Consider the following 17,012-nt stretch of genomic DNA (forward strand, 5'->3'; position numbering starts at 1 on the left):
CTTACCAAAATTTAAACTAGGCAAATTTATCTACAGGGGCTAGGATGAAATAGACATACAAGAATCTTTCACTTTTTACCATATATACTTCTGTATTGTTGGAATATTTTTACAGATCACATGCTGTATTTCTATAATCAAGAAATAAACAAAGGGAAAAAATAACCGTTACCTGCAATGGCTTCATAGAGACCAGCTTTATACCCTAAATACTCGTACTCTTCAAATCTCTGAGGCCCCTCACACAGGGCTCTGCACTCCATATCTTCGCTGAAATATTCTCTTAAAGCTTGTTCAAAGTACTTGATAGCTAGCTCAAAGTCATCAGCCTCATAATGTTTAACTCCTGCACTGTAACTCTCCTGCAAAGAAACAAAAAAGGTGTTTTTTTCAAAGAGCACCCCAGGGGCACCTGAACAGCAGGATTTGGCAGAAGCAGGCTCATTTAGGTAGGTGGTGTATTAGACTCTTGTGCTGTGGAAGGATAAAGAAGGATTGCCCTGGGAGAACAAGTATAACTTCCCTGGCTTCACCTGATTGTAGAGGGGAAGTACGTACTTAGCAAGCTGACTGCTGTGGCACCAATCAATTTCATTTTCTTCCTGAGTACTCAAGACTGTTTTTTCAAACCCCTCTGAATTGTAGGTAGGGCCATGCATTAAAGGGCAGAAAGACTGATGCAAGTGGACATGACATCCATTTCCCGTCCTGGCCCAATTAAAAAAAAAGGCTTCCCTCTAAAATCTTCCTTTCTTATCCTTTTCTTCAATCATCTTGGAGGGCATACATTGAGAATGGTGACATCTCCAATTGAAAAAGAAGCCCTGCCAACATATTGTGATTTCAAGTAAGACTTCATTTAAATAAATAATTATGTAGCTTCAAAAACAAGAATTTGAAAAGTATAGGTGTAGTGGAAAAACCAACCACTGGGCTGGGAGCTGGGAATCCAGTGTGACCCTGAGCAATTCACACCAGTTTCAACTCTTATGTGTAAAATTAAAGTGTAGGGGTGGGCTGAGGCATCATGGTTACAGCATGTTCTACTTTTCACCATATCATACTGATTTTCTAAGTTAATTTTCATTTTCTTTCAATTTCAATTTTTTCAACTCTGATAATTACAAGATTTTATCTAAGAACTCAGAAAGTATAAAAGTGTTATTCTATTGGAAATCGGGAATCAATTTGAGATATCCATTCATAGGAATCTGCTTTGAGTCAAATGAGACCTAGGAGTACTTAGCTCCTTCTGGTTGGGGCAAGGATTCCTAGAGCTCACCAGGTGTGGTTTGGCTTCTCTATCGACCAAATGGAGCGCTTCAACGCCGGCCATCGTTCTGTAATTCTCAATGTTCTGCTGCATTTCCATGTGCTCAGGGTTGGCCATGAAAAACGTGTGGGCTGCTTCCACCGCCTTTTCCAGCTGGTTAAGCTATGGAGAAAAAAAAGGACCAACTGAAGGCAATATTTCTAAAATAGGCTCAGTATTAGTCGAAGGTCTCAGAGATTGAAAGTGTCCCAGTTCACATGCACTCAATTCAACTTCCAAACTTGGAGGAGGAGTTTAATAGAAAGTGATCCTAAAATGATATGCAGACATTTTGGCTTTGGTGAAAACGGATAAGTGTATTTTGTTCCAAGTTTATTCTCTTCCCCCTCTTTTCTAAGCCATCTATGTTTTCTGGGAAATTGAATCTATATGCTTCTGTTTATTTTATGATTAATCAAAATAAAACCTTTCAACGCTGTGCCACCTCTAATTCACATTCTGAACATTTGTGTCTTTTATTTTCTCTTCTCTTCATTTTGTTCCTTTGGCCTTTAACCTGGACAATGAAAGGATAAACAAACCTATGATTTTCCAAAGGATGTGACTGTATGTACCTCCCACTCCAGAAAATTTTTTATTAGCCTTTAGAATGTGAAGGATACAAAGTTAAAAGAAGCAAATTATTCCAATGCATAAGAGATGCTATAGACAGCACATAAAATGGTCTACCACCCTCCCCTGATTGAGGTATTTGATTCCAAACTTACAACTTTGATTTTCATTAATACAAAAGGAAGAATTCTTAATAATCACTACATAGACAACATAAATCTGCACCTAAACCATTTTATATACTGCTCTCCATATAACACACAATGAAGCATTTTTTAATAAAATGGAATTAAATTTATCCAGTTTAAGACATTTTGCCCTAGGCTTTAGTCATGGAGAATGTTTACAGACAGATCTATTTGCCCTATCTCAGAAAAATGAATATTCACATTAGTAGTCTTTTTCATGGTAAAATTATGTTTGATCTATTTTGAAGTATGAAGAAACGAAAACTCATTGTTATTGAACAAGTAAATAAAAAACCATGGGACGGTATAAGAGATTCAACTGAGTCTGCTTTTGACAGCCTGGCTTCTCAAGTATTAGTAAGAAATAGAAAGAAGCAGTGGGTTCCCAAGTCCTCAGTCACTACCATCTTATGATAGATAAGGAATCTTAGCCCTCATCACAGAAAACATAAACTGTCCTACTTCAAGACCTGACACCCTTAACTTTGTCTAATAATAGTAAAACCTTCCCTTTTTCCCTTCAATTTGCATACTCAACTACTGGCCTTCCTTCCATCAAGTCTTGCCTGAAATCAGCTTTCTCTGTCACTTTTATCTTTCTTCTCAACTTTGTGCTCCCAGAATTATTTTGGCTGTCAAAGTCACTAATTTTGGACCTGGTTTCTTTCTTAATTTAAATTTTCTCAATTTCTCACATACCAACACACATAAATGAACTGTATAGACATCTACATAGTGACAAGTGTTTAAGTATAGAGGAAAAAGAATAGGTTCCAAATTTGGTGTGTGTCTGTACTTATTGATCAACTCAACCTCAAAGAAATCATTTAGACATATGTGCCTCAGTTCTCCTCTAGGAAAAAATGCTCACAAAATCCCCATGCCACCATCTACTACACAGAATTTTGGAAGGATTTAATCGTGTAATATATTTGAATGTGCTTCAGAAATCACTAAAACTCTAAAAAAGATAAACAATAGAACACAATTTATAAATGATCTATCAGTTTCAAGAATGTAAATATGCTCTCATTAATGATGGGTACAGTCTGTAACTCCCATGGACACATAATTTTTTTTTTTTTGAGGAAGATTAGCCCTGAGCTAACTACTGCCAATCCACCTGTTTCTGCTGAGGAAGGCTGGCCCTGAGCTAACATCCGTGCCCATCTTCCTCTATTTTATACATGGGATGCCTACCACAGCATAGCGCGCCATGCGGTGCCATGTCCACACCCGGGATGTGAAGTGGCGAACCCAGGCCTCCAAGAAGCGGAACATGTAGACTTAACCACTGCACCACCGGGCCGGCCCGACACATAATTTATGAGGACATAGTAAGGTACCTGTGGTTGGTGGAAACTGCCTCCAGTTAAGAGTCAAACTGTAAGTTATGAACAAAACAGATCAGCACTGACATACTCTGGTTCTATAGCACCTGCCAGTAAGGTTGATGGAACATAAATAAATATTTATGTTTTTTACTTTTCTGCCTTCTTGTGTCGCTCGGGCTGTCCCACTGACCTAGAGATCCTTTGTCCCTTGGATTTTTCTTATTGAAATCTGACATATCCTATAAGCCTAAACTTAAATCCTTCCTTCTCTAAGAGATCCTTTCTCAACCCTTTAGCTATGGTCAAGAACTGCAATATTACCCGATCCCTCTTCCTCTACTGGAATGTATCACACTCAGCCATATGCAGCTACCTGAGTACATTTGTTTTGCCTAGTAGAGCTCTCTGATGAGACCATATGACTTACTTATCTTTTTGTTTTCCACCTACTTTACATATAGATGATGTCTATGATATGTCTAAGAGAGAAAAAATTTTCTAACCTGTAAATGTTTGCCATACAAATCAAAAGTATATTAAACATGAGTGTGCTTCATAAGGTGTAATATACTAAAAGGATGTAAGTTGAACAACAACCGCTCTGAAGTCATCATTCACACTGAGAGCTTCCAATACTAAAATCACCGACGCATGTGGATTCAGTAACTCTTAAAAACTGTCAGCCAATGGTGATAAACCGGTTCCTTTTCTTAAATTTGACCACGTTGGTTTTTTGTTTATTTGGTGCTTTCCCCATTTATAGCCCAGTATTGAAAATAACACTACCTTCACCAATATAAATACAAACATGATTCCAAGACTTAAGGTTAAACCGTGAAACTTATTCATGAACTGGTCATGGCTTTCAAATTATTATGAACCACTTGAGGAAACTGGAATTGGTTGCCAGTGTCTATAAAACTGGCCATTATTTTAACTGAAAATTTGATATCTTTGTACTCCATTTTAGAAACGAGATACACAGATCTGAAGTGGGAGGAAAAGTCCAGCTGAACACAAGTGCTGCATACAACGCCATGTTGTTGGATGGAGATTACTACGAGGCCTTCTAAGTACTGGTTTTCAGCTAAGGAACCATCTACCGATTACTCCATTGAAGCAAACAAAAAGCAAGCTGCATTTAAAGGCTCCAAACTGGACTTCAAGACCAAAATATAACAAACCATAGGAGAGAGTAACTGTAACATGAAGGTAACTCTACCCATTAGGAAAATAAATTGCAACATAAAGAACAACTGAGGAAAGGGGAATGATTTGACAAGAAGACAGTATCAAACTTTTAAGGGATCCCCACTGCTCCCCTGAGATATGAGAAATACTGGGAAGAAATGCCTTCAAGAAGCATTGGGTCATTTCATCTCAGGCTGTGAAGAACCAAGGCCAGCATTTTCTCCTGCCAGCCCAGAAGCACGACGTATGTGGCAGTCATGCTGCATGGAAAAAGAAACGAACACTGATTAAATCAACACCCTGCTGACATTCAGAAGTTACTCTGTCCACTGGGGAGTGAATCAGACTCTTCTGGTTCACAAATGGTTCTCCATACTAGTAACAAAGGAGTATTTCAAAAGTACACATTGACTACTTAAAAACCTTCAGTAGCTAACCACTGACCACAAAAGAGGTTCCAGAAGCTACGTACCATGACATTCAAGAACCTCCAGGATTTGGCCCCTGCCCTGTCTTTCTAGCATAATTTCCTCCTATCTGCCATTATGCACACTTTTCCCAGAAAAGTTCTAGAAGAACTTTTAGAAGTTTTAAATTTACAATCCCTTTATTCAAGAGATCACACTCAGGCCCACTACTCCAGTTACACTCAAATTCTTTATTTCAATCATTCACTTATTCAGTAAATTTATTTTGCATCAAATCTGTGCCAGACACTATGATAGTTGATGAGAAGACCTACATGGCCAAAACAAAGATCCTGCTTTCTAGATGCTTACAGTCTTAAAGAAGGGGACGAGTCTCAAGTAAATAAGTCATTTATGAAAATAATTTCAGATTGTGCTAAGTGCTATGAAGAGATACATGAACAAACAATACTGTGGGAGCTCTCTGAGCTTGAAGTGGAAGAGGGATTCCTTTGGATAAATTAGTCAAGGAAAGTCTCTCTGCAATGGGATTTTTGAGCTGAGTCCTAAATGTTGAGAAGCCAGTGGTGAGCAGAACAGGAGGAAGAGCATTCTAGGAAAAAGAAAGCCAAGTGAAAGGGCCCTGAAGTGGAAGCGTCTTGACCTGTTTTAAAAGCAGAGTAGAGATGAAGGAAAGAGAGAATGGAGAAGTTGGAGAAGGACAGATCACTTGTAGGCTACAGTAAGAAGTTTGAATATTATTCTAAGTGCCAGAGGAAACCATTAAAGAATTTTAAACAGTATCTGATACACATTGTCAAATGATAACTCAGACTGCTATGCGGAGAATAGACCTTTGGTAGCAGGCAGGAGAACACTGCAGTAATTCAGGTCAGAGGTTATGCTTTTACTTTGCAAAATAAAAATAGGACAGCATAGCTCAGCCCCCCTCTCTTTTCCCCTCTCCCTACCATTCTTTTCTCTTCCTCTCCATTTTGCCCATCTTTGCTGAAGCATGGTTCTCAACTCAGAAGGTGGACACATAGCATGAAAGGAATCAATTCTAAAATTTCCAAACATGTTTTAGGGAAAATACACAAATTCTCTCTCTTCTGAATTAAGGGAAATATGAAGCTCAAATATTTTAAATATGAAATTTAGAACAGTTTGTAAGACACATGCAATAAAGAAAGGGACTAATTCTAAAGCACATTAAACCACGTAAAGAACACTGTGTACTTCTGAAATAGAATATTTAGGATTACTTTCGATCTTCTGAAGCCTTTTTATACCATCAGGGTAAAACATCACACCCAAAATAAGTAATTTCCATTCTTCTACTCAAACATCACATTTTCAATAAACAAGGGAATTCCTTCTCTACTTTCACCACCCTAACTTTGGGAATTCATCCAAAATCATGCATTACATTTCGATGAGTGCTATATTTTTTTTTGCCTTGGCTCTTTAATTAAATTTCACAATATAGCAACTTTATAAAATGTTTAACCCCAGAGGAGGCTTCTTACCAAGCGACAAGCATATAAGTACGCACTGAAGATATCTCGTTTCTAAGTCACTGCAGAATTTTTAAGTTCTAGTTAGCAGCATCCACACAATAGCTGGAGAGAAAGGAAGTCACCAGATTACAGCATGTACATCGTGCTAAACGCTAACAATTCATTGGTTAAAAACTTTATTCTTCCTTTTACGGAGCAGTAAGATTTCTTTTTTAATAACGGTAACAACACATTTTTGTACATATTTCAGCTCTTGCTAACATCTCCAAATTTACCTGAAATTTTTGCCAACCCAAAGATAATTTTCCTTCACAAAACCAAATAAATACATAAATAAATTTTAAAAAAATTGAAGCATAACAAGAAGGACCTACAACTAGAATATACAACTATGTACTGGAGGGCTTTGGGGAGAAGAAGAAGAAAGAAAAAGAAAAAAAAGATTGGCAACGGATGTTAGCTCAAGTGCCAATCACTAAAAAAAAAAAAAATTGAACAACATATTAAAAGAATACCCTTAAAATAAAGACCCCTCATATTTTGAAACAAAATTTGGAAACTGTTTCAACTACTGAATTAAACTAAATCCTATAAATTACAGTGTTTCAAATGTAAATACCAGACTTTTTTTGTATGAGAATTCAATCTTTATTTTAGGAAATTCCTAAACATTTCCAAATAATGGTGTCCGACCTTTACAGAATCAAAGAAAAAAAATAGCCATATGAGAAACAACTTTGCATTCTTATTTCACAATTCCTGGTGATAAATCCTTTATGTTGTTAATATATCTTATAAATATATCTTGTAAAAAGATCCATATATTGAATATTTTCATAATTCAGTTATAGGAAACAACTGTTTGTTTCCCTTGACAAATTTATAAAAATTAATTTTACCAGACATTGAAGACTACATAATATACTATGTTGTTCTTTTTGCCTTGGCTATGAGGAAGCTCAGAAATGAAATTTATCCACATTTACAGTAACTGTTTTGTGCTGGGTTTCTAGTATATCAAACTGAAGCTGGTATAGTTCCATTTTTTCTTTGAGTTTTTGTTTTTGTTTCCACTTCAAAAATCTAATTCTCCAAATAATTGCTTTACCAGGGTAACTCAAAGCCCTTTTGGACACAGGAAAGGTATAATTTATTCAAAATATAAACTCCTGTATTAAGGAAAATTTCTAGTAATTAAATTCTTTCCTACATTTCAATGTAGAAAATTTAGAAAACTTTTGGCTTTAAAGAACACATACTAATTCACAAGGTAGGTGTTCATGCTAATGTAGAAAACAACTTATCTTTGCATTTATGGAATGTTAGTCTAAAACGTAGTCATGGTTATAAGTAAATATTTATAGCTTTCAAAATGCTATTTGGTAAGGATTCAATGGGAAATGACATTTCTAAAGAATAACATTTTCTCTGTGGAGTAAGTTGGAAAGGAAGAATATGTCTTATTAACGCATTTTCTTTTGCCAAATTGCTTATGCTCTTTCTTTCAATTACTTATGGTCCTGAGCCTGATTAATAGACTCCTGTCCTTTCTAAACACTCTAGTGAAGTTTTAATCTGATGTTTACAACTTAATGTTAAACACACATGGTGAATAGCCACTGTCAAATGAAGTTACCCTTGTGAGCTCAGTAGAACAGCAGATTCTATCAGCTAAGTTTGCAAGCAGGCTTTTTATCTAAATAAAAACCATCTTTCAGGGTAAGGAAAACACTAAAGTGAAGAAACAGAACTTTTAAACATGCTATTTCAGATTAGAGACTATTTAAAACAAAAAGTCTTTGACGTTTTTAGAAAAAAAAAAAACAACTCAAAGTATTAGCCAAAAAATAAGTGCATGCTTAATTGGAAAAAATCCCTCAAGCCATCTGTGTATTGTCTAACTTCCTAACAAGAGAACAGCCAAGACTTGGATGCCTGCTGCGTAAGGAGGCGAGAGTACTATCTTAGTGAAGGAATATGGGCAAGTCATATCTGCCACGGATCAAAGGAAATGAGCGTGTGTGGCTTATTGATATGTGACTGTTGTTTTTGGTTCTAAACACGGGGGCAGGGTAAGATTGAACAACTGGGCAGGCATCTTAATCTCTGCGGTGTTGTCCAGAAGTCTCCCCTGAAGTGTCAGAGGATGACTAATGGTTACCGAAAAGAAGCTTTGGGCCAAGACCTCTCTGACATTTGCTTCCTGCTACTGTTTTTGGAAACACAGCTTTAATCCTCTTCAAAACTTTCTTTGGAAGGTAGATGTCATTCATTTCATACTCCAGTTTTGCCAACGTCCCACGACTATTGTAGTAGTCATCACTTTAATGTGTTTAAAAATCTTATTTGTGTGATTTTGAAAAATAAATAAATAGAAATCTACTGTCCCTTTCTTGCGAGCCCAAATTGTCCTCCTGTCCTTTGTGACACCCATCGTGGTGAGCACCACGTTGTTCATGAGGTTGTTAATAAGAATTTACCCTTGCATATTGTTGTACAGTTTGCCAAGCACTTTCAATACTACTAACAAAAATAAAAGTAATAAAAATGGTCACTTATTGAGGGTCTACTCAATTCCTATTGTGAAATTCTTAAAAAAGCTGACCGATGAACTCTTACCTCACCTCAGGCCCAGTGCAGAAGCAGTTGATCTTTGTTTACAAGGACGCATTATGCTGGAAACCATCAGCTATAACACCAAGTAGAAGCTAGCGCTGGGACAGACTGAGTTGCCCTTAATGAAGTCATGGCATAAAAACAAATTTTGTTGTTCTAACTCATGCTTTGCTTCTGTGTGGTTTTCATTATAATAAATGGAGATAAGTGTTGTCTTTCCCTAGTGACCCATTTAAAAAGTCCTAGCTGGCCATCACTTTCCTACAGCCGACAGCCAGCTCCCTAACTGCTCACTACCAGAGTTATGTCTCTGCCACCATCAGAAGCCAGACAACATTTTCCCCCCAAATGATACAAAGTTGCAATCATTTGAATTTATTTGTCAAACATGATTGCAGAATAGCAATGGGCTTTCTGCTTCTAAGATATCCTTTAAAAATCAGCAATGAAATGGTTTCATATAGACCGGGCACTGATTTTTTCTGCTCTTGAGAATACGAAAAAAATTTTCAAAAATTTTTTGTGTCTGCAACATTGTTTTGTGACATAACAAAGTGATGGGCATAAAATGTTTGTCACAGATGAGAAAGAATGAGACGTCTGAGGACTGAGAATCAAAATTCAGATTAATTTCCTGTTTCTGTCATAAGGACCCATGTTTCCTGAGTGGACCGCTAATGGAGGCACAGAGGTCAGGGAAAAGATGTAACAAATTGTACCTCGCCTTCTTAAAAGTTGTAAGAATGTTAGGATAACATTGGAGATAGCCTGGCAAAATTGATGACTGGGGGAGGGCTTTAGGGTTTAGTAAGCATATAGAAAAATGCTGTCATTACAATCTCTAACGTTTCCCTTCCATTTTGATCTCCCTTCCCATCTATGTTTATGAAACAAATTTAACATTCCACCAAACCACTCCCCTGTGAGAAATATAAGAAAAGCAAACAAGCAAATCAAAAGCTTTTCCACTTGTACCTTTTTGATATAAATATGCTACATTCCTCTGTGGAATACAAACTCTCTCTTGCTCCTGTAAGGGTGGAGAGATTTACTTCAAAAAGTATTTCAAAGCATTTAGTGCAGCTCATGTAAAGTAATGCACCATGGCTGTTAGCCAAAGAGTTTCACTCCAAAGACCCCTCTTGGAGGGGACTTCAAGAAGAGACTAAGGTCATTTCAGGTAGTTAACCCAGGAAGCCGGCTAATGGGTGCTCCTAACCTGACAGGCCACATGGTCTTACTAAAGACGTGGTCTTGATGATAGAATTCTTTCAATGTTTCTTAAGCTCCTCTGGCATCATACCTGCACTTTTAAAAGTATTCGGCCACAGCAATAACCTTCAGGCTATATTGTGAATTAAATATCCCTGCCATACACACAGGTTAAACATAAACCCAAACATTTTCTCTGTACCTCAGCCAACAGACTGCACTGGAAAGCAGTTCCAGTTCATCTGAATTTCTGAGGACGTTAAAGCTTCGAGAAAATCCACTTACTTACTGAACATATGAGGTAGTCTGAATTCTTCTGTAACTTTTGTGGTGCTTGCATTGGTTTTATGGATACTAACTTCAATTAACCATAGATATAAAGGGCTAGAAAGGCCCTTTAACGTTTAGTATCACTGTTTCATTTGGCAGGTGGAGAAAGGATTTGCACAGAAAATTAGTGACAAGACTATGGTTAGAATCTACATCTTTTATTAAAACATTCACAACACACATCTGGGATTTTAGTCCCTATTATTTCAAAGTAGAGTTGAGTTCATGCACATCTGGCCCATGTAACAAATGTTTGCTGATCACCTCTGCCATAGAAATAAATGTAATAGATGTTCTCTGAGGATATAAATTATAGGGTTCTTGACCTTTTATTAAACACAGTCCAGTAGGGCAAGGAGACATACACAGGCTATTAATATCAAGAACTAACTTTCTACAGGGTTAGAGGGCAGAGAGAATGGATAACAGGCAGTACAGTGCTGTAGAAATTGAGAGAAATTTGAAATTATAGTAACCTGGAAGGTTCAGGGAAGCCCTCACTGAGAAAATGGGACTGAGGCTGGGTCTTGAAAAACAGAAAACATGTGATGTCTCTGATGCAGAACAGGGTGAGCATGGAGAAATAGGAGTGACTCAGATGTTTTTATAGAATAGTAATTTGGCTGACCTGGCTCACGTGGAAGGCCTAGACTGCAGAGTAGCGAGAAGCAAGCTTGAACAGGGGCTGGATTATGGGGATCTTTGAACACCACACAGAGGTGTTTTGATTTTTATTCTTGGAAAAAGAGAAACAGATGTATCTACATGTGCATGTATGTGAGTGTAGTTGTAAAAAACTCCCCTGCCTCGTTGCAAAAAAATTGAAAACATAAAGACTACAATATTTGAGGTAGCCATGGAAAAAACTTTTAAAGACTTTATTTTAAGGGAGCAATTTTAGGTTCACAGTAAAATTGAGAGGAAAGAACAGAGATTTCTCACATACCCCTGCCCCTCCATAGGCATAGCCTCACCATACCAACATCCCCCACCCGAGTGATACATTTGTTACAAATGAGGAACCTACATCAACACATCATAATCACCCAAAGTCCACAGAGTTCATTCTTGGTGTCGTACATTCTATGGGTTTGAAGAAATGTATAATGACAGGTTTCCATCATTATAGTATCATACAGAGCATTTTTATTGCCCTAAAATTTCTCTCTTCCCTGTCTATTCTTCCCTCCCTAGCCCAACCTCTGGAAATCATTGATCTTTTTACTGTTTCTATAGTTTTGCCTTTTCCAGAATGCCGTATAGCTGGAATCATACAGTACGTAGCCTTCTCAGATTGGCTTCTTTCACTTAGTAACATGCATTTAAGGTTCCTCCGTGTCTTTTCATGGCTTGCCAGCTCATTTCTTTTTGGCACTGAATAAGAGTCCATTGTCTGGATGTACCACAGTTTACTTATCCATTCACCTCCTGAAGGATGCCTTGGCTGCTTCCAGGTTTTGGCAATTACAAATAAGGCTGCTATAAACATTCATGTGCAGGTTATTGTGTGGACGGAAGTTTTCCACTCCTTTGGGTAAATACCAAGGAGCACTATTGCTGGATGGTATGAAAAGAACATTATTTTTCTAAGAAACCGCCAAACTGTCTTCTGGAGTAGCCTCACCATTTTGTATTGTCATTAGCAATGAGTAAGAGTTCTTGTTCCTCCACATCCTTGCTAGCATTTGATGTTGTCAGTGTTCTGGATTTTGGCCATTCTAACAGGTGTGCAGTGGTATCTTATTGTTGTTTTAATTTGCATTTCCCTGACGACACATAATGTGGAGCATCTTTTCATACGCTTATTTGCCATATGGATATCTTCTTTGGTAAGGTGTCTGTTAAGGTCTTTGGCCCACTTTTTAATTGGGTTGTTTGTTTTCTTATTGCTGAGTTTTAAGAGTTCTTGGTATATTTTGGATAACAATACTTTACTAGATATGTCTTTTGCAAATATTTTTTCCTAGTCTATAGTCAATAGTCTATCTTCTAATTCTCTTGACATTGTCTTTTGCAGAAGAGAAATTTTTAATTTTAATGAAGTACAGCTTATCAATTATTTCTTTCATAGATTGTGCCTTTGGTGTTGTATCTAAAAAGCTATTGCATACAGAAGGTCATCTATGCTATCTTCCAGAAGTTTTATAGTTTTACATTTAGGTCTATGAGCAATTTTTAGTTAATTTTTCTGAAGTCTCTATGTGGATCATTTTTTTGCATGTGGATGTCCAGTTGTTCCAACACCATTTGTTAAAAAGACTATCTTTGCTCCATTGTATTGCCTTTGCTCCTTTGTCAAAAATCAGTTCACCATATTTATGTGGGTCTATTTCTGGGTTCTTTATTCTGTTCCATTAATCTATTTGTCTGTTCTTTCACTAATATCACACTGTCTTGAACACTGTAGCTTTACAATAAGCCTCGAGGTTAGGTAGTGTCAGTTCTCCAACTTTGTTCTTCTCCACCAATACTGTATTGGTTATTCTGGCTCTTTTGTCTCTCCACATAAACTTTAGAATCAGTTTGTGAATACGCATGAAATAAAATGCTGGGATTTTGATTGAGATTGTCTTGAATCTATAGATCAAGTTGGGAAGAACTGACATCTTGTCAATATTGATCTTCCTTTCCTATGAATATGGAATATCTAATTAGTTCTTTTTTGATTTCATTCATCAGAGTTTTCCTCATACAGATCTTGTACATATTTTGTTAGATTTATACCAAAGTATTTTATTTTGAGGGCATGCTAATGTAAATGTTATTGTGTTTTTAACTTCAAATTTCACTTATTCATTGCTGATATATAGAAAAGTGATCAAATTTTGTATATTATCTTTGTATTCTGCAACCTTGCTATAATTGCTTATTAGTTACAGGGAGTTTTCTGGTCAATTCTTTCAGATTTTCTACAGAGATGATCACGTCATCCATGAACAGAGAGTTTTCATTTCTTCTTTCCCAATCTTTCTACCTTTTATTTCCTTTTATTGCCTTATTGCATTAGTACAAACTTCCAGTATGATATTAAAAAGGAATGGTGAGAGAGGACATCCTTGCCCTGTACCTGATCTTAGTGGGAAAGCTTCAAGTTTGTCACCATTAAGTATGATGTTAGCTGTAGGATTTTGGTGCATATTCTTTATCAAGTTGCAGAACTTTTGTCATGAATAGGTTTTGGATTTTGTCAAATGCTTTTTCAGCATCTATTGATATGATCATATGATTTATTTTATTTTTTGGCCTGTTAACATGATGGATTACATTACTTCATTTATTTATTTATTTACTTAATTTTGTGAGGAAGATTCACCCTAAGCTAACAACCATTGCCAATCTTCCTCTTTTTTTGCTTGAGGAGGATTAGCCCTGAGCTAACATCTGTGCCAATCTTCCTCTGTTGTTTTTGTAGTTGGGACATCTCCACAGTGTGGCTGATGAATGGAGTAAGTCTGCACCTGGGATCCCAACCCACGAACCTGGGCTGCTGAAGCAGAGCACGCAGAACTTTAACCACTGGGACAAGGGGCCAGGCCCTACATCAACTGATTTTTGATTGTTGAACCAGCCTTGGATACCTGGGATAATTCCCACTTGGTTATCATGTATAATTCTTTTTACATATTGTTGGATTCAATTTACTAATATTTTGTTACAATTACATTCATGAGAGAGATTGGCCTACAGTTTGCTTTCCTTGTAATATATTGTTTGCTTTTGGTAGTAGGGTAGTGATGCCCTCATAGAATGAGTTAGGAAGTAGTCCCTCTGCTTCTATCCTCTAAAAGAGACTAAAGATTTGGTATAATTTTATGTTTTTTAAAAATTTTTATTTTTTATTTTATTTTTTGAAAAAGATTAGCCCTGAGGTAGCATTCACTGCCAATCCCCCTCCTTTTGCTGAGGAAGATTGGCCCTGAGCTAACATCCATGCCCATCATCCTCTATTTTATTGTGGGATGCCTGCCACAGCATGGCTTGATAAGTGGTGCGTAGGTCTGAGCCTGGGATCCAAACTAGCAAACCCTGGGCCACCAACAGAAGGTGCGCAATTAACTGCTGCACCACTGGGCTGCCCTGGTATAATTCTATCTTAAATGTTTGATAGAATTCACCAGTGATTCCTTCTGGGTCTGATGCTTTCTCTTTTGGAAAGTTATTAATTATTTCAATTTCTTTGATAGATATAGGCCTAATCAGATAATCTATTTCTTCTTGTGTGCATCTTGTGTAAGATTTGGCAAATTGTATTTTTCAAGGAATTGGTCAATTTCATCTAGCTTATAAAATTTGTGGAGACAAAGATGTTCATAGTATTGCTTTATTAACCTTTTAATGTCCCTGGGATCTGTGGTGATATCCCTCCTTTCATTTCTGATATGGGTAATTTGTGTCCTCTCTTTCTTTTCTTAGTTAGTGTGGCTAGAGCTAATTATTGTTTTTATTGACCTTTTCAGAGAACCAGCTTTTGATTTTATTGATTTTCTCTGTTGACTTCTTGTCTTCAGTTTCACTAATTTCTGCTTTAATTCTTAATATTTCTTTTATTATGCTTACTTTGGATTTAATTTGCACTTCTTTTCTTAATTTCTTAAGGCGGAAACTTAGATTATTGATTTTCAATCTTTCTTTTTTTCTAATATATGCATCAAATGATATAAATTTCCCTCTAAGCACTGCTTTCACTGCATCCCACAAATTTTGATTTAACTTGTGTTTTCAATTTTATTTAATTTGTGTTTTCAATTTTATTTAATTTGAAATAATTTTTAATTTGAGATTTCTTCTTCGACTCGTATTATTTAGAAATGTGCTGTTTAATCTCCACATATTTTGAGATTTTCTTCTTACCTTTCTGTTATTGATTTCTAGTTTAATTCCACTATGGTCTGAGAGCAGACATTGTATAATTTCTTTCTTGGTTTTTTGTGTTTTTAATTTGTGTAGGTGTGTTTTATGGCCCAGAATGTGATCCATGTTGGTGAATCACATCTTGGTGAATAGGAGCTTGTGAAAAATGTGTATTCTGTGGTGTTGGATGAAGTGGTCTATAGACCTCCATTATATTTAGTTCATCTATTGTGTTATTGAGTTCAACTATGTCTTCACTGATTTTCTACCTGCTGCATCTGTCCATTTCTCATACAAGGGTGTTGAAGTCTCCAACTATGATAGTGGATTCATCTATTTCTCCTTGTAGATCTATCAGTGTTGGGCTTATGAGTTTTATGCTCCATTGTTAGGTGCATACACTTTAAGGATTGTTACATCTTCTTGAGCATACATTACCATTATTTAATGCCCTTCTTTATTCCCGATAATTTTCCTTGCTTTGAAGTCTGGTCTGAAATTATTACAGCTACTCCTGCTTTCTTTTGACTAGCGTTAGCATGGTATACTTTTCTCTATCCGTTTACTTTTAGTCTATATGTACGTTTATATGTAAAGCGTGTTTCTTGTAGACAACACGTAGTTGGATCTTCTTTTTTGATTCACTCTGTTGATCTTTTAATTGGTGCATTTAGACCATTGAAGTTGAAAGTGACTATTTATATAGGTTGATTAATATTTGTTAATGCTTTATATTTGTTGCCCTTGTTCTTTGTTCTTATTTTCGTTTTCCACTTTTTTGTCTTTTTTATTTTAACTGAACATTTTATATGAATCCATGGTCTCTCCTTTCTTAGTATATCACTTATATTTCTTTTTTTTATGCTTTTAGTGGTTGCCCTAGAGTTTGCAATATATGTTTATAACAAATCTAAGTCCACTTCCAAATAACACTGTACCACTACACAAGGAATGTGAGTACCTTATAATAACAAAATAACCTGAAATTCTTCCTCTGGTCCCTTGTATTACTGCTGTCATTCATTTCACTTATATATAAGCATTCATAATTGAATACACACACACAGAAGCATCCATAATGGAACACATTGTTGCTATTGCTACTGTGAGCAAACTGTTATCTGGTAGATCAATTGAGAATAAGAAAAACAAAAGTTTTATTTTAATTTCACTTATTCCTTCTTCTATGCTCTTCCTTACTTCATGTAGATCTGAGTTTCTGACCTATATTTTCCTCCTCTCTGAAGAACGTCTTTTAACATTTCTTGCAAGTCAGGTCTACTGGCAACAAATTCTCTCAATTTTTGGTTTTCTGAGAAAGTCTTTATTTCTCTTTCCCATTTTTTTTTTAACTCCCTGGATATTTTCTTTTTTTAATTTTCTTTTCTTTCTTTCCTTTCTTTTCTTTCCTTTTTTTTTTTTTTTTTTTTTTTTTTTTTTTTTTTTTTGGTGAGGAAGATTGACCCTGAGCTAACATC

At 36.3% G+C, this 17,012-nt stretch overlaps 1 protein-coding gene across 3 annotated transcripts in view; it reads right to left on the bottom strand.

The window, feature by feature from the left end:
* The window catches only part of P3H2 (prolyl 3-hydroxylase 2), a 153,681-nt gene that overhangs the window by 33,271 nt on the left and 103,398 nt on the right, over positions 1-17,012 (bottom strand). For all 3 annotated transcript variants that reach the window (XM_001500060.5, XM_070243481.1, XM_070243480.1), the window contains exons 2-3: positions 1,283-1,435; positions 173-362 (exon numbers count right to left, since the gene is read on the bottom strand). In XM_001500060.5, coding sequence (XP_001500110.1) covers positions 173-362; positions 1,283-1,435 — 343 coding nt within the window. The remainder of the gene's footprint in view (positions 1-172; positions 363-1,282; positions 1,436-17,012) is intronic.

This window comes from Equus caballus, chromosome 19 (assembly GCF_041296265.1).
Source record: "Equus caballus isolate H_3958 breed thoroughbred chromosome 19, TB-T2T, whole genome shotgun sequence".
Classification (NCBI taxonomy): Eukaryota; Metazoa; Chordata; class Mammalia; order Perissodactyla; family Equidae; genus Equus; species Equus caballus.